The following is a 17,653-nucleotide window of genomic DNA, read 5'->3' as shown; positions in this document are numbered from 1 at the left end:
GGATGCTTGGAGCTGTTTCTTCCAGGCCGATCACATCTGGGCAGACCTTGTTGTTGGGAGACGCGTTCGTGGGAGACGTCCATTTATTCACAGCGTGTTGAAAGGCTCCTGGCACCGTGTCAAATGGGCGCAGAGGTCCAGAGCAGTACTCCGAACACAGGGCCCTGTCTGTTTGCCCTGAGCTAACTGGGTTTGCTTTGAGCTGTGCAATTCAGTCTCAGTGATGCTGCTTCTGGATGTATACACGCAGAGGGCTGTGCCCCCAGGGGTGTGTGTGGGGAGAACCCTTCTTTCTCGGGGTGGAGATGCTGCCGTGTCTTCAATCTCAGGCTTCCCACCCACAGGAAAGCTAAGGGTGGGTCTTTCTTTCAAAATGACTGTAATTTGATGCGAAGTATCATATATACGAACGTGTATAAAACATCTAGTTTATCTTGGGGGATCTGCAGGAACACACCCGTAAGCTCCGGAGTCCCCTCCCCGTGTCGTTCACGGTCCTTTATACTTTCAAGCATTTTTCCACATCAGGGTTCTGTGTGGAGGACACAGAACCCGAGACTTCAGTTTTTAGTTAACTTACCCCAAATTACCCGTAAATCCATGCAGAAGCCAGAACTCAACCCTGGACTTGCTTATTCCTAACCAGGTACCCCATCCTGACCCCAAGGGGCTCCAACTTCCATTTCCCAGAATTGGGATGTTCCAAGGCCAAGGGCAGAGAGATGCCCCAGGTCAGGACCCTTAGATGGGCAGCTTCTCTCTGAAGCAGGCTTTTGCCCCACATGCTGCCTAGTGAGTTTATAAGGGCGGTGACTTAGCAACTGTGCTGGTTGTGTGAGCTCTGTGCGCGTTTGTTTTACAAATTCCCATTGCACAAGGAGCCCGTGCCACATGCTGATTCCGTGAGCCGGGAAGGTGTCTACCCTGAGATGTTTGTGGAGAATGCTCTTATCTTGTCGGTCTGATTAAATTCATCCGCGATATGAGCAATCCCACTAGACGGGCAAGCGGAGGGTGGAAGGAGAAGCAGGACTGAACGCTCTTCTCATTGGAGAAATAGATTGCAGAGCCCGTGGCGTGATGAGCCCCGGAGGGCGCTGGTAGCGGAGGTGGGGTGGGAAGTCCGGGTGTCACCGTCAGAGACCAAGGTCCTTAGCTTTCCTCCACTGCAGCCCTGCCCTCCTCCTGGGAAAGGGGCCCCTCCAAGCTCTTTGATCTCACTGACCTTTAAGCATCCCCCGGGCCGCCCTCTGACTTGCCCCTTCCTCAGGGCTCTGTTTGGGCTTGACTGTCGGCAAATCAAATCAGTTGCCCCCTGAGCCTACGGGAGCTGGGTGGGCTGGCGGAAGTCCCCCCGCACGCACTCACTGGAGGCCTTGGGAAGGCCCTGTCCCCCGCTGTGCCCTCACAGCCGCTGGCCCAGCAACTCCTTCCACTGGGCTGTTCTGTGACCTCTGACCTCGCTCCCTGAGCGCTGGACCACCAGGGCCATGATGGGTGCTCTAGCCCCAGGGCAGAGTCTTCCCCCAGGGACGCCTGGAGACATTTCTGACCGTCTCAGCTTGGAGGGGCAGGGCAGAGGTCAGGGAGGCCATCCAACCCCCTCCACTGCCCGGGGCAGCCTCGCGACAACAAACTATCCAGACCCTGAAGGCGATGGCGCGAGACTGGGAAACCCTGGTCTGCTCGTCTCCTTGGCCCCGTTGCCCTGGCCTCGGGCGGGTCACGAGACAGTAGAACTTTAGGTCTGGGAGGGATCTGAGCAATGCCGTCTTACCCTCTTCTTTCTGGAAGTGCGTGGGCAGGGGAAGCCCAGCTGGCCTGCCCGGCAAGGGGGAGGGGACCTGGTGCCAGAGCCCACCTCCCCCCGCCCCCGACATCAGGGTTTCGGGGTAACCGGCCTCCCCTCTGTCCTGAAGCCGATGTAGCCATGGGCACAGGCCAAGCCCAGCTCTCTGCGTCTGTCCGGCCCCGTCCCTCTGTCCCTCCACAGCTTTTCTCAGCTCTCCTGGGCCTCAGAGAAAAGGCTCAGAACTGCAGATTCTGTGCAAGGTTCTTGCTACAAGAGCGCAGCTGGCAGCCCGAGGGACCCGGCTGCAGCCTCAGCTGGACCCGAACGGGAGGCCCGGCGTCTCTGGGGCCCCGCGGGCTGGTGGCCTGAGGAAGCTTCTGGCAGTCGGTCGGGGGCAGGCTCTGCACCCTGCTGGCAGGTGGGGGGCACGGCTGTCAAGTCCATTCCGGGGATGGAGTAGTTTTACCTGGGAGACAGGGAGGGGGCTGGTCCTGCCCCGACAGTCTTATTCGTCACGGGGATGAGAACGTCCTGAGCCGATGTGATGAGGGCAGTGGGAGTGGCTGGTGTCGTTAAGTGGTAATTATTACTGCTACCATCGTAACGTATGATTCTACGTTAATAACAAAGGAGAACGAAAATCGCCGGGTGGCACACAGCTCCCCTCACTGAGCACCTGCCGTTTGCCGGGCCCCATCCCAGGGCTTCCTGCGCCCTCCCCTCCCCCCAGCAGCGATGGGGCGAGGGTTGTCATCACCCCCTCTTCCCAAGCGAGCAGAAGTCTGGGGCCTCGTCAGAGGCCACACGTGGGGGGCCTGACCCCGTCTGCCTGATTCCAGAGCCCGAGCTCAGGCCTCACGCCCCCTCTGCTCCCCAAGCAGAGACCGAGAGAGAGACCGAGATGTTTCTAGAAGACGCCCCGCACAGCCACAGAGCTCTCTCCCCCTAGCCTGGGGGCGGTGGGAGGGGACTGGTCTATCGGGACGCTCAGCTCCCCTGGTGTTGGGGGTCAGGCCCGTTTTTGGGGTCCGTAGAGGCTCGGGCTTGTGGCTGCTGACTTTTCTTCTCTGTTTGCGCAGGGGGCAGACGGCATCCGAGGTCTGAAGGGCACCAAGGGCGAGAAGGTGAGTGTCCCCTCCTTTCCTCAGGGGCTTGGCCAAGAGCCAGGAAGGTCCACCCTGGGAACTCGAGTGACCGTAGGCCACTGGCCTTTTGAATCCCCCAGTTCACAAATAGCACGGATGTGTACAGCTCCCCCGTGGAATGCGGGACTAGGTAACTGAGAGACGCCGGCCACCTGCTCGTCCTTGGCCCAGCCTGCAGGCAGGACAGCGCACGCCCCCAGATCCTTCCAGGCGCTGCCTGTCCCTTCCAGAGAGCTCTTCCCGCCCCCACCCATAAGGCCATCAACAGTAGTCCCATTCCCTTTGGGGGCTCTTCCGGCTGGCTCCCCGTACTCAAACGTCTGCCCGTCCGCCGCTACTGGGCCTATAGTGATGCTTGGATGAGACAAAGGTGCTCCGAGAAACGGGTGCTGACAGATTGGGTGCTGGGCTGCCCACCACCCGGCCGTGCAGAGCTTTTAAACTCAAACAGGGTGACCAGGGCTGCAGCGCTCCCACTGCAGGCTGCAAAGCCAGCCAGAACCGCAGAATGCAAAGGGTTGACAGGAACGCATCTCGCGAGGGACAGGAGGCCGGGCACTGACAGTCCTCTGCCCAGCATGTCTGGCGCTGGTGTTGGGGCCCAGAGGGTCTGGGTGGGGGGACCTGGGCGGTGGGGTTTCTCATACAGACCGAGGCTCTCTCCGGTCCCCCGTGCAGGGTGAAGATGGCTTTCCGGGCTTCAAAGGAGACATGGGCATCAAGGGAGATCGGGTGAGTGTTCGGGGGCGGGGAAAGGTGGGCTGGGCAGGAGGCCCCGCTGGGGCCACAGGGCAGCTTCTCAGGACAGAGGTGATGCCTCCGTGGAGGCTCCTGGGCCGCTGGCAGTTCCAGCTCCTCCCCAGCTTCCAGATCGGAGCCATGGCAGTTGGCACCTGGTCCTAAACCCCTGCTTACAGGGTCACCTGGCCCCTCTGCCCTGTGTCCTTGCCCTGCATTAGTGGGTCAGGGGGAACTTGTTTTTTTTCTGGCTGATACCCTGGTTTGCAGAGCAATTCTTTTGGGTCAAGAAGGGTGACAGGCGTCTGGGAGAGAAGAAGGGGTCGCAGAAACGACCCAGCTCACCAGGGAGGGTAGCAGCCTGACCAAGGCCACCGGCCGGTCACTGGCAGGGCCACACCCTGACCAGCGCTCTGAGTGAGTTGGCCCCCAAACACCTCTTCAGCTGCTCTTCGGATCCCCAGACGACCCCTGTGTTCCGGGACCTCCTGCTGGGCTGTCAGACGTTGCAACAACCTAGTTGGTTCTTAATGATTAGCCTCGGCTCCAGGGAAGCTGGTGGGTGCTGGGGCGGGATGGCACGTGCCACGCGGCTGGCGCCCCACAGGAAGCCACTGGCGGTGTTTTCGTGCAGATGAGCAGGTGATGCAGGTGGTGCTTCAGGAAGTGGGGTTAGGAGGCCAGCTGCCTGCTTCCGTGGGGACACTTGGAAGTTTCCCCGACAAGTTCGGAATGCGCGGAGGCCAGGCAGAAGGGAGGGGATGCCCACACCCCCCGGTGGGCCCGCTGTGGCAGCAGCGGCACACGTGCCTGGATGGACGCTGTCGTGGAAACAGGGCTGTCATACAGGCCGCCCTCCTTGTGCTCCACAAAACAGATGCCTTACCAGCACCTGCCAGGACCAGAGAGCCCACACACTGGGCGCTTTGTCCCACGCTGAAAAGGCAGACGTGATCCGGGGCTCTGTCAGAAGGGAGGGGAATAAAAGAGAGGGGTTCATTTCATAGTCCTGTCCCAGTTATATTGCTGCTGAAGACAGCTTTTCTAGAACCTTCTCTGCGGTGACGACTCCCCACTTCTGAGGGCCTCTCTCTGTCTGGCTGGTGAAAGTCCCTTTTATCTTCCTTCCCAACGACTCGATGCACACATTTGGGTCCATACGAGGAGAGTGCATTTTCAAAAGACGTTCCGCAGTTGCACGCCGTACCCTGAGTGGACCTCTGGCTGGAATTGGATGAGGATGGACGGGGGTGGGGTGGGCGGGGACACTTCCTCAGCTGGGCAGTGAGGCTCCTCAGTCTTGATTTCTCCCAGAGAGGAATTTCTGCCCAGTGCTTGGCATTTCCTAATATTCTGAGTGCTCAGAAAACATGGGAAGGATTCTTTCGTTGAACGAGAAAAGCATCTCTTAGGGACAGAGAGTCCTCGACCTGTAGACACACTGGGGCTGGGGAATAAGGGAGTCATTAGCTTTCTTTATGCGTGCAGCGCACATTTCTGTTGGGGGTTTGCACAGCTGTCCTGCAGCTGCTCCCGGAAACCAGTGATCGGAGGGGAACACATCGATAGAGAGGGCCCGGGTGGGCACTCCGAGGCCGGGCCACGCCCCTGCTGCTGCACTTGGCCACGCCCCAAGGCCCTCTTCCTTGTGTGGGCTCAGGCCTCCCCACCTGTTACTTGGGGAAGTTGGATGAGGTGACATTTCGTTTTTTCCATCTCTGGATACACCCTGTGGGTCTCCCGTGTGCCATGACGCCCAGGCGTGGCCCAGCCAGGCCTGTGGTCCATTTTGATACCTCCTGGGGCTTCAGGAGAAGAAGGCGGCTGCCCCAGTGCAAGGCACTTCTGCTCTTTGGGGAAGTAGCAGTTCAGGGCTGCCGTGGTCACCGAAGTGATTTGAGCCGAGAGGGGCTTGATTTGGGGAAGGCCATTGGGGACAGGGCAGCGAGGGCTTCAGTGTGGGTCCCGAGGGGCGTCGGTCGCTCAGCAGAGCCCCGGTCTCCTCGGTGCGAGGACGAGGGTCCATCTGCTTGAGGCGGCCCAGCGGCTCTTACCGCCCTGGCCTGGGATCCAGCCCCTCACTCCCAGACGGTGGGCGGGGGGGGGACTTCGGGGGGCTAGAGACTCTGGGGGTCTCCTTCACCTTCTCTTTCTGAATTGCAGGGGGAGATCGGCCCACCTGGTCCCAGAGGGGAGGACGGTCCCGAAGGTCCCAAGGGTCGTGGAGGTCCGAATGGCGACCCGGGTCCTCTGGGACCCCCTGGGGAGAAGGTACGTGACACAGGAGGTTGACCGCTTCCCAGGGACAGTCTCTTCCCGATGGCCTTGGGCGTCCAGGCAGTGGCTTGGTTGGGCTGAGCCCCAGGTGGGAGCTGGCGCGAGTCCTGACGTGGTTCCTGTCCCCTTGACTCCACCCAGCACCCTTGTCCCCAAATCCACTCCTGGAAGAGTTCCTTCCTCCCGCTGGTCACAAAGCTTGGGGTCTGAGCTTGGCACCCACGTGCACCATCTTCTGTGGCGGGGTTAGGGCTCCCGACAGCTGCTCCTACACCTGCAGGAGGCCGCCCACCCCCGTCCTGCTCCCCTACCCCCTACCTTCACCCCCGAACAGGAACCAGCTCTGCTTGGCCCAGTCATCCCGCCCTGTCCTGCCCCAAGGCTGGAACTCTTTTACAAAAAGATTGACCAAAATATCGTAGATAAAGAACTCTTTCCCTTTATTTGGAGCGATTGCCTCCACCCACTGTTGCTTCAGCGGTGGCGTCCATCCCTGCTTGAGGGCCCTTTGCTTTAAACCAGGCAGGGCGCGTTCCGTGATGACCGTGTCCTCGGCCTTTGGAGACTCCAGCCTGCTCCAGTCCCCTGCCAAGCCACGCTGGCTTTCTCTCTGCTCAGAGAAGTACAGAGCTGGCCGTGGATTCACCTCCTTTATTTCCCCAGGGAAAACTCGGAGTCCCAGGATTGCCTGGCTACCCAGGAAGACAAGGGCCAAAGGTAACGTACTAACTCCCTTGTTAGATTTGACAATTGGCGTCTCCCTGCCCCGCACACTATCACCCATTCGCCCTCCCTGGCGTAGCTGCTGTGACAAAGCAGAAGGTCACAGTAGCTGCGTCTCGGTTCTGCCCCGTTCACCACCGTCTGTGGTAATGCGGCTAAGTCAGAAGGCAGGGGCCTGGACAGTTAGGTGAGCCTTTTCACAGAAGGGGACCCCCCAGCTGAGCGTGGGCTGCACCTCGGGGTCCTCAGTGCCCCTGGCCTCGTGGGGACCGCCATGCACTGGTTTCTCCACACCCAGAACTCGTGTTCCTCTCTCAGATTTAACTCACCCTGGAGATCCAAAAGTTATTTGCTCATAACTGAGTATAAAAGAAAGATGAAGCCTTTCTTATAGGAAATCATGCTTTATTTTACGTGTAACAGCTCCTTGAGGCTTTGCAAATCATTTAAAACATGATTTTTTTTAATCTCACCTTTTATTATTCATGGTTCTTCCTTAAAAAATAACCAGCTGCCTTCACTAGAGACATAATTAACAGCAAAAGAGAACTCGTGGGTCTCTGGGGTTTGCGTCCGTGCATCCTGCCCTCCTTGGGCTTCAGACCTCTGGACACCCCGCTTGCTAGCAGAGGAAGGGCCCCGTGGGCTGGGCTGCAGCTCTAGGTATTTCCTTGTTGCTGATGGCAATGCTTACGTCAGTCCTTCCCGTGGAACGCGAAGGCCCCCACTCAGCAGCCGACAGCCACCACGCAGGGGAGATCGTTTGCTGTGAACCAGGAGTTCTGTGTAGTGTCTGCCGCGACGTCGTTGCTGACTGCAGTGCTGTCCACTGTATTTGGAGGAAGAGAGGCTGATGGACCCATTTGCTCTCCTGAAATGCGTGTCCTTTTGGGAGAGGAGAGGAGAGAGAGGAGGAGTTTGGGGAGAATATAGATCAAGTTCAGGCAGCTTTTTGGGAAGATGAGGGCAGAACCTTGAAGCTGCTCAGGCGGTTTGGACAGTCCTTGGGTGGTGACCCAGCTCCTGCGCCGAGCTCTGTGAAGGCTGCGTCCCAGGTTTTCCCCCCTGAAGCTCGGTACAGTCTCCTGTTCGGAGCAGGGAGGCGGGCACATGGGTGGCTTGGCAGAGCTCAGCGCCCTGGGAGAAGTTCAGGGTTTGAACGTCGGTCAGCTTTTCCTGGTCTAAGCACACGTTCAGGTCAGGATTTTAAGTCACGCAGAGAGTAGAGACGTGCTGAAGAAATGCTTTAGACAGTGTCACTGGGAGCTCACGTGGTAAGTGTTTGGATATCCGGCCAATCAAAGCCCTTAAGTGCATCCCTGCCTGTGTGCACCTTGTAAAGTTCTAGAATTAAAGAGCTGTGCGAGGCCACAGTTGGTGCATAAATTTGCATTCACTTCTGACTTTATAAGCTGCCATGCTTTATTTAGAGGTGTTCTGGGAAGATAACGAAACATGGCAACAAGGTGCAGAAAACAAATGTCATAAATGTGACGTTCACACATCATCTCCAGTTCATCTGAGTGGCACACGTTCCATTTTCTCCCAAAACACCAGTGTTTTGCAGAGATGGGTGTGTGAGAGGAGAGTGCAGAGAGAGGGAGAAAGGGGAAGCCTGGTTAGGATTCAGTTCTGGATTTTAAATTTGGAGTCTGTGAGATGCTCAGGAAATACTGAGAGGCGGGTGGGTGGATGAGTGGTTTGGTGGATGGATAGACGGATGGTGGGTGGATGCTGGGTGGTGGGTGGGTAGATGGGTGGATGGTGGGTGGATGGATGGATGGATGGATGGATGGGTGGGCGGATGGATGGATGGGTGGATGGGTGGGCGGATGGATGGATGGGTGGATGGGTGGGCGGATGGATGGATGGGTGGATGGGTAGACGGATGGTGGATGGATGGTGGGTGGATGGATGGATGGATGGGTGGATGGTGGGTGGATGGATGGTGGGTGGATGGATGGATGGGTGGGTGGATGGATGAATGGATGGTGGGTGATTTGCTGGATGGATGGATGGGTGGGTGGGTGGGTATATAGTTGGATAGTGGGTGGGTAGACAGGTGGATGGATGGTGGGTAGATAGGTGGGTGGTGGGTGGGTAGATTGGTGGATGGATGGATGGATGGGTGGGTGGGTGGGTGGGTATATAGTTGGATAGTGGGTGGGTGGGTGGGTATATAGTTGGATAGTGGGTGGGGAGACAGGTGGATGGATGGTAGGTAGATAGGTGAGTGGTGGGTGGGTAGACAGGTGGATGGATGGTGGGTGGATGGGTGGTGGGTAGTGGGTGAGTTCGGTCCGAGACCATGAACTCTAACGGACTCTTCCTGCTGCACAGGCAGCATCGCTCGTCCTCCTGACCAGGCTCTCAAGCCTCTTCCCTGATTAACTCTCTTTCAGGGTTCTATCGGATTTCCCGGATTTCCTGGTGCCAACGGAGAGAAGGGCGGCCGGGTAAGGACAGTCTGGCCTCTGCTCAGGCGGCTTCTTCTGCTGCCTTGGTATTTCGCGGGTATATTCTCCAATACGTCCTGTTTATTCTCGGGTATATATATATTTTTATATATATATATATATATATATATACACACACACACACACATATTATATATATATTATATATATAATGTATATATTTTATATATATATATATTATTGTCGGGTATATATATATTTCGCGGGTATATTCTCCAATACATCTCACCCACTTTGCTGCCAAAACTGCTTTCTGGAACAGCTGACCTTAAGCCTGTCCACTGAGCGCTGGTGACTCTTGGCCCCCCGGGAGGGGCAGTGCCGCAGTAGAAAGGGCAGCAGGCCTGAGGGGAAGGCACGCTGAGAAAACAGTGCTTTCTCATGCACAGCTGCCATCCTGCCATCTCCTTTGGGTCACTGGCGAAACCCAGATTCTCCTCTTTCAGCCCAAGTGACTTTCCCTCCAGGCTAAGTTTAAAAGGAAGGAAAGGAGTTCTGCCTTGTATCTCACGGACTCTGCTCTCCCAGGGTCAAGTCGCCTCCTTCCTCTTCTTCCCACGCTGCCACTGTCACGGGACCCCGCCAGGTGCCACGCGCTTTGCTTCCCTCTGTTGTCCCCCTGAGGGAAGGTGATCCGAGGGCTCAGGCTGGGGGAGCCGCCCTCCCGGCCCCCTGCCGGCCCAGGCCATCCTGCAGGAGCTGCCCTGAACACTGCTTAGGGAAATCATGGGACAGGAAGGGTCCGCCTGGGCCTTTGGACTCGGAGCGGCCTTGTCCACAGGCGTGTGGGGTGTGTGCAGAGCAGGCCTGGAGAAGACGCTGGGCCCAGCCCGGTCCCCTCCACCCCGGGCTGGTCCTCCTCACGCAGACGGACGGGCTGCCTCTCCTCAGCGTGCTCGCTACAAACTCATGTTACTGCGTTTGAGCGGAGACAGTGAGATCTCTTGAAAGCAGGGAGGAAGACTTCAGCCATCCAAAATCCACGTGCACGAGCGTGTCTGCCAGGCTCACAAAAGAGAAAGACGGGGACTTTTCTGAGTGCAAGTCGACGGCATAACCACAGGGAGACCTTTATCTATTTGTCTGTATCGGTGTCTAGATGTATCTGTACCTATGTCTGTATCTGCAATGTTTAGATGTATGTCATGTCTACATCATGTCTGTGTCTGTGTCTGTAACTGTCTGTGTGTCCATCATCTACCTGCCTACCTGTCTGTCTAGTTCTTCCTGGTAGGGACAGTCTGACTAGTGTCTTCAGGGAAAGACTGTCATTTGAGAAAAGTGGTCCAGGGTCTGGTAAAAGCGTGGGAACCGCGGGGTGACAGGGTGGGCAGCCCCTGAGCTTGTGGAGAGCACAGGGCTTTCCGCTCCATGTTGCCGTGAGAGTCCCCAGAGGGGTCATGACGGTTAACGGGGTCATGTGATGTGACACAGGCCCTTCTGTGGAGGAGCTGCACTGCAGGTCCAGGCCCCGTGGGGTCACGTCGAGCAGCAGAGGCCTGGCCGTGGCTCTGGGGGCCGTGGCGCTCTGGTCCAAGCTCTGCCGCCCTCTTCTGCCCCTCATGCTTCTCGGCCTCCCCAGTCCCGAGCCGAGAAGTTTGGGCAGATGCCTGGATGCCCCCCGGCCCTCACGGGCCATCGTTCCAGTGCGTCAGCATGTGATCACCAGGGTCACCACTGAAAATGGGTTGTTGGAAAGCAGGGGGGGCTGGGACCGGGACACTTCCTCCTGTTCTGAGGTTCGGACGTGGTTCGTGGGGTCTGAAACCTGGACACCCCGAGGAAACGATCTCCTTCGGGATTGACAGGGATTGTCGGGTTGCATGTGGCTGTATCGTGGCCACATGGGTGGGTGTGGCCGCCAGCATTTAGAGAGAGCTGGGATGGCAAAGATGCCAGCTTTTCCCGAAGGGAGAGGTTGGGCCGTGGTCAGGCATGACTGGAGCACACGTCTGTTCATTGTGGGAGAGGTGTGTCCAGGCACATTTTCCAGGGGAAAATGGCCACGTCTGTCCCCAGGAACCGTCTGAGATCAGCCGGCTCGCGGCGAACAAGTTAGCGCCGCCGTTTTAGTGCACGTCCTGGCAGGCGGACAAGCCCCCGGGTCTGAGACCCCGAGCGTTCATTGTTTAGCCGTGGGCTCCGCATGTCCCTGCACCCGGGAGAGGACCCCGGAGTCGCGAGACTCAGCACTTACGGCACGTCTGCCCATCGTCCCCTCCGGAGAGACAGACGCCTTTATTCTGGAACCTTCCCATGGAAGGAAGGAGGAATCCACCCAGGCTTTCATCGGGGGAGCAACGTGGGAGGTTTTTAGCGTAGCTCTGGTCCCCGCTCTGGTGTGGAGAGCGGGTGGGAAGGGAGCCGGCGGGCTGTGCTTCTGTGCAGAGGTCGTTTTACTCTCCTTTTGGACATTCTGGTCCGGTGGTTGCTTCTAAGTGCTAGGATGCTCCGCGTGACGGTGGCGTGTGTGCTGATACGCGTGTGCCTCCCGTCTGACAGCTGCTTGTGAGCCGGCAGGTGCCCTTCTGTCCGCCTCGTCCTGGCCTCTGCGGAGGGGCTGGCTGGGTTGGGGGACTGCTGGCTGTGGATTCCACATACAGCCGGCTGTCATGTCAGCAGTCGACAGTCTGTCCCTGTCACTGGCCCGCACCCCGGGCCGAGGCGGGGTCCCAGCCGGCCCTGCCTGGGAAGAGCCAACCCCTTAGGAACACCACCAGCGACCAGAGGCTTCTGCTGCCTGCGTCGGGCGTCTTGGCTCGAGCAAGGCTAGTTCTGGGAAGGCCCGTGCCTCCCCCGCAAGGGCACAAGGACAGGCGCTCACGGGAGATTCTGTTAAGGAAGCCGTGGACGGGGCACCTTCTGTTCAGTGACGTAAGTCACCGGGATGCAAAGCCCTGGGTTCGTTTACAAGGAAAGCTGGAGAGCGTTGGCACCACCTGGGAGGCCTGACGGAATCCGTGGCTGAGACTCTGTTTTGCTCCCAGTGCCCGGGGCACAGTTAGTTTAGGTCGGAACCCAGAGCCTTTCAGGTGACGAGATCAGAACTGCGATCTGGGTCGTGGTGTGGGGTGGAGGCTGGGCGTGAGATGACGTGCCAGCTGGACTCACCCGCAAATGCCAGGGAGGCACCTGGGTGGGTCGCGGTGTCTCTGCTGGTGGAAGTCCATCATTTGAAGAAAGCAGATGTTTCATTCGTTTTTGTAGGCAAATGTTTATTTGAAGCTGAAAGATCGCGTCATCTAATGAAAGCAGCGAGAGCAGAGTGCATCGTTAAAAAGCATAATCACCTCATTATTATAAAAGGTTTTATTAAACTCACTTCAAAACGGGAGGCTCTAGAAAGCAGTTTTGATGCTGGCAGTGAATGAAAGATGGTGAGAGGAAATGTATCAGGTGGCCTTTGGCAATACAGATCCATCTTGGGCTGTAGAAACCAGAAAAAAAAAAAAAAATTCCCGGAAAATGCATGGAGAAGTGGTGGAGATATAGGAGCCGTGATCGATCCATTACTTCCATGTGCTGTAGGTAAACTGCACTTACCGGCTGTTATATATTTGCTTGAGAAAAAAACAAACGCAGTGCATTTGTTTTCCTTGGTTTGGAAAATGCAAAACCACAGAGAGAGAAGGAGTCTCAATTCTATTAGATGAGAAGCAAATGACTCTTGGATACATAATTTATGTATTAAATTGCAAGTTTGTTCGTTTGCAGCGCCCGTTGAAAATTTAATGGCTAATATCCTTAACTGTAGCAAAAGTAAATTATGTAGGAAAGGGGTTGACTTCCTTCTCTTTTATTGTAATAACGATTCCCCCCACCCCTGCTGAGAGAGAGAGAGAGAGAGTGGAGAGAGAGATGAAGGGGGAGGAGGGGGGGCGGAGGGAGGGCTAGATGCTTTGAGGGAAGGAAACCAGATAAGCGTGGTTAACATCCATCAGGCAGCAGGGAGAAAATTGAATTTCAGCAGGCCTTGTACAGAAATATAAAGCTGTGTGTATTGGATGTGCAGTGGATCCTGTCACCCTGAAAAGTCTTCCTTTAAAACAAAGATGAGGAGGGTCTTTTCTAGCTTCTGACTTCGCGGGGTCTCTCCATCACCCAGGAGGGGGGCCCACCGCCCAGACAGTGACAGGTGTGTCAAGTGACTGACCGACACCCTTTTTCTCTGATTCCAGGGCACACCTGGGAAGCCGGGACCACGGGGGCAGCGAGGCCCAACGGTAACCCTGGGCGTGAGGGCCATCTTCCAGATTGGGAGCGGGTTGTGGGAGCATGCCCGGCGGGGGGTGGGGGGAAGGAGGCATCAAGGGTGCCGAGGATTGGAGCTGACCTGTCTTGTTTCCTGTTGGTCCAGGGTCCACGGGGTGAAAGAGGCCCCCGAGGCATCACTGGGAAGCCTGGCCCCAAGGTATGTGTTCAGCATCCTCTGTGGCCCCGGGATGGACCAAAGTTTTGTTTTGTTTTGTTTTGTTGCGGTACGCGGGCCTCTCACTGCCGTGGCCTCTCCCACTGCGGAGCGCAGGCTCCGGACGCGCAGGCCCAGCGGCCATGGCTCACGGGCCCAGCCGCTCCGCGGCACGTGGGATCTTCCCGGACCGGGGCACGAACCCGTGTCCCCTGCATCAGCAGGCGGACTCCCGACCACTGCGCCACCAGGGAAGCCCTGGACCGAAGTGTTTGATGCACCAGAATGTCAAGCCCCTGAGGGTGCCCCATGGCCCTTCTCACTTGAAAAAATAAAAGAAAGAAAGACGTTTTCTTGGGGGTATTTCAGACGGAGCTGGTCTCCTCCACCAGCCCTCGGATGGGTTAGGTCAGGTTGAGTCACGTGGCAGAGGCTGCCCGGGGCCATCCCCCCGTGGAACTTCCCAGCCAGAAGCCCCGCAGCTCCAGGAGGCGAGGCCCAGCCAGGCTTTGGACAGATTCCCCCTCTCCCCGCCGCCCTAGTTCTGACGGGGAGGCCTCGTTTCTTCTCTTGAGAAGGGCTTGGAAGCTGCAGAGACATCCCTGCTGGGATTCTAGAGCAAGCTCTTCCTGCCCTGGTGAGAGATCCTCCGGGTCCCCTCCTCCCGCCCTGGGGCCTTGAAGCCAATTCCGCCCCGTCCCCCGCCCCCCCACCCGCCACCGTCAGTGTGGAAACAAACCTCGGCCAGGCGGGCTGGTCCTGTCCCGTCCTGTCCAGGATGTGATCTGCAAAGTGCGTTCCTGCGAAGGAGATGGGCCCGCTGCTGGCCGAGGTGCAGAGCCGGGCGGATGTGACGGCCCGGGGGCTACACACATCCTTCCCTGATGAGCTCTGAGCCACGATCACGCTCCCCGGAGGCTGACTTAACGCGCAGCTGTTGCCCGGTGCCGGGTGGGCCCTGGGACGGGGCCCGTGTCCCATCTTCTCATGAGTTTGGGCTGCACCCCCTGGTGGAAGCGTGGCCTTTGTCCCACAGCGGGAGAGTGTTCTCCTGGAATGTCACAGCCGCGGGGACGCCGGCTCAGTGTCAGGTGTGCCAGTAGAGGCAAGGGGACGGGTGGCCTTTGGGAGCCACGGCCTGGCTCTTTACTGAGAATCCGGTGGGGTGAGCCTCCAGGAGGGCACGCGTGCAGTATGTGACCCTGAACTTTTGATGATGTTACAGGCCAGAGTCTTTGCTCAAAAACAGTAAGAGTAGCAATAATAATAAGCTTTTCTTGACCTTTCCCTCCCTTCCCAGGGCAACTCTGGAGGCGATGGCCCGGCCGGCCCTCCGGGTGAACGGGTGAGCATCTGGACACATCCCGGAAACACCTCTAGGAACATGTGCAGGAAAGCAGCCTGCCTTAAATAGCCCCCCTGCATTTCTTCCCCAGTGGGCGGGGGAGAGGGAGGCTAGCCTTTGACTCTGCCGAAGGAGAGGGTTTTCCTAAAATGGAAAGGGGGTCAGAGGTAGCCTTCCCTGGGAGTAAAGTCTTCTGTCGGTTGGAGATGGAGAGCCCATCCACTTGGCCCTTGCCTTGGGGTTTGGGGGGACAGTGGCTGAGATGTCAGGAAACTGGGTCCTGGGCCCGTGCTGCCCCGAGGGACCTTGCTCTGTGACCTGGCCTCCTCGGCCCCTGACTGGACTTCTTTTCGCATCGGTGAGGGCAAGGGCTGGAAAAAATAGAGAAAAGGTCATGGGGAGCAGTGATAAATCGATCCTGGTACCTGTGCTCAGAGCGCCGACGGTGAGGGCTGCCGGGCCCCCCAGATGCTGGGGAGAAGATGTCTGTCCTCATACTGGCCATTCTCTGTCCTCAGGGACCCAACGGACCCCAAGGACCCACGGGGTTCCCTGGACCAAAGGGTCCCCCGGTGAGTACTGCGTTTTCCCTGTGGGGCTGGCCCAGGATTTCCCAGAGATGTTGGATCTTCCCCGAGGCTCCAGTGGCCTCCTGGCAGCTGGCGGGTGGGGAGGGAGACCTGCCCGGAAGCTCTGGCTGGAGAGAGCTGCTTTTGGGGAGCACGGACCCCTCTTTCATTTAGACCATCACGATTCTCTAGTTGGTACTGTCTTAGGGCGCTAGGGCTGCCATAACAAATGACCACACAGCCGGTCACTTGAAACCACAGAAATGTGTTCTCTCACAGTCTGGAGGCCAAAGTCCAAAATTCAGGTGTGGGCAGGCCTGGCTCCTCCTCTGAGGGCTCTCGGGGAGAATCCGTCCCAGGCCTCTCCCAGCTTCCGGCGCCTGCCGGCCGCCCTTGGGTTGCAAGTGCTCACCCGTATCTCTGCCTGTGTCTTCACCTGGCCTCTCTGTCGCTCTGTGTCTTCAGATTCTCTATCTCTATCCACTGGTCACTGGATCAGGCCCCACCCTAACCCATTCAGACCTCACTTTGACCTAATCCCATCTGCAAAGACCCTATTTCCAAATGAGGCCACGGTCACAGCTTCCGGGGTTAGGACCTCAGCCTATTTTGGGGGAGACACAGTTCAACTCACAACAGACACAGTATGTTTCCTCTGAGAAAGCAAAACCCCTCGTGGTTGGAGTTAGTGCCTAACGGCGCTTGCTTGGGGGCACGGGTTAGGGAGGAGTTTGGCCTCTGAACCAGACACACTTGATCCTCCTTCACCTCCCACTGGCTGGACCTCAGGGAGCTGCTGACCTCTCGCTGCCTTGGTTTCTCCCCGTGGGAGACGACGGTGACCCTCAGGGTGGTTGGGAGCATTCAAGGGGACGGTGCCCAGACCCTGGGTCCCACGTGGTACTTGTCACCGTAACTTTGCCGTCTTTGCCTTGGAAATGAAGTAGCAGCTTTTGTTGCCTGGTGTGGCACGAAACCCCGAAGGTGTGTGCGTCTCAGAACAAAATGCAACTTCCTTCCTTTGCTTTCTTCAGGGGCCCCCGGGCAAGGATGGGCTCCCGGGACACCCTGGACAGAGAGGAGAGACGGTGAGTATGGGCAGGGCTGGGGGACCTGGCCTTCGCTGCCCATCAGCTTATGGGAGGCGGTCAGCCTCGGGAAAGCCCCTGAGGGCCGGGCCATCTTCTGTGGCCTCGGGGAGAGCCCAGCGCAGGCAGCAACCCTGTGACACTCTGTGTGCAAAGGCAGGCGCTGGCTGCAAAGTCATCCTGGCCAGTTTGGTCCAAGGTCACACATGAAACCATCATGACACAAACAAAAACCTAGCGCAGCCGCCTTTCCTTCCTCCCGCAGCAGTCTGAGTGTGGCCGGTTTGTTCTGTGTGCATCTGATCTGGAAAAGTCGTTGGGAAGATTCTCTGTTTGTCGTTTGGTTATTTTATGCCACCCCCAGCCCTGTCTGTCCAGGCCCTTCCGGCCTCGGGGTTGACGGCAGGGGGCCTGGAGGGCTCCTTCCGAGTCCCCTTTTATAGGAAGGAGGACAGGTGACCGGTCAGGGTGGAGTTTGGGCCCTTGGCTGTGCTCAGGGCCAGCATCTCTGCTGTCACAGGCTCTCCTTGACCTGGCCCTGACTTGTAGCAACGCCCGTTCCAGCCTTTGTCAGCTGGACTTAAAGGACACCCGCATTTCTTAGTTCTAGGAAAAGCATTTATCGGAAATGTGATGACGTTCTGGTCCCGGGAGCCACTGGGGATTCGGCCCAGCTTCACGTTGTGTCCCCTCCAGGCCTGTGCCCCAGAAGGGCGTAGGCAAACCTGTGACCTTGGGGCTCCAGGCTTTGGACAGCTGGGGACTCACAGCGCCTGGTGACGTCCTTGTCACCAGATTGGTGGAGAGTGGCCGAGAGGCCCCCTTGTCTCTGCACCCAGTGTCCTTGTGGCCAGAGGTCTCTGACGGGCGCTCCCAGGAAGAGCAATCCCTGTGAAAGGGCATTTTGCGGGCACGTTTAATATGTTCTTGGTGACTCCGCTTAAAAAAAATCCCTTTGTCCCTCTTCGGCTCGTTCCGATGAAACGTCTTCTAATTGTACCATCCCGGGTTCCGCATGGCGCTCCGTGGCTGATAAATGGAGGTTACTTTGCTCTTTTGTTGATAGAGAAAAATGAAAACGTTCCTAGCTT

The 17,653-nt window shown here is 57.6% G+C and overlaps 1 protein-coding gene across 6 annotated transcripts in view; it reads left to right on the top strand.

The window, feature by feature from the left end:
• Positions 1-17,653, top strand: part of COL5A1 (collagen type V alpha 1 chain) — a 155,401-nt gene that overhangs the window by 99,778 nt on the left and 37,970 nt on the right. For all 6 annotated transcript variants that reach the window (XR_007478108.1, XR_007478109.1, XM_033415356.2 and 3 more), the window contains exons 28-37: positions 2,872-2,916; positions 3,616-3,669; positions 5,839-5,946; positions 6,616-6,669; positions 9,078-9,131; positions 13,331-13,375; positions 13,510-13,563; positions 14,861-14,905; positions 15,424-15,477; positions 16,509-16,562. Coding sequence is in view for 4 of the 6 variants with exons in the window: in XM_033415356.2 (XP_033271247.1) it covers positions 2,872-2,916; positions 3,616-3,669; positions 5,839-5,946; positions 6,616-6,669; positions 9,078-9,131; positions 13,331-13,375; positions 13,510-13,563; positions 14,861-14,905; positions 15,424-15,477; positions 16,509-16,562 (567 nt within the window). In the remaining 2 variants the exon portion in view is untranslated. The remainder of the gene's footprint in view (positions 1-2,871; positions 2,917-3,615; positions 3,670-5,838; positions 5,947-6,615; positions 6,670-9,077; positions 9,132-13,330; positions 13,376-13,509; positions 13,564-14,860; positions 14,906-15,423; positions 15,478-16,508; positions 16,563-17,653) is intronic.

The sequence above is a fragment of the Orcinus orca genome, chromosome 6 (assembly GCF_937001465.1).
Source record: "Orcinus orca chromosome 6, mOrcOrc1.1, whole genome shotgun sequence".
In the NCBI taxonomy this organism is placed as follows: Eukaryota; Metazoa; Chordata; class Mammalia; order Artiodactyla; family Delphinidae; genus Orcinus; species Orcinus orca.
Note: the sequence above shows the minus strand (reverse complement) of the source record. Positions and strands in the feature narration are given on the sequence as shown.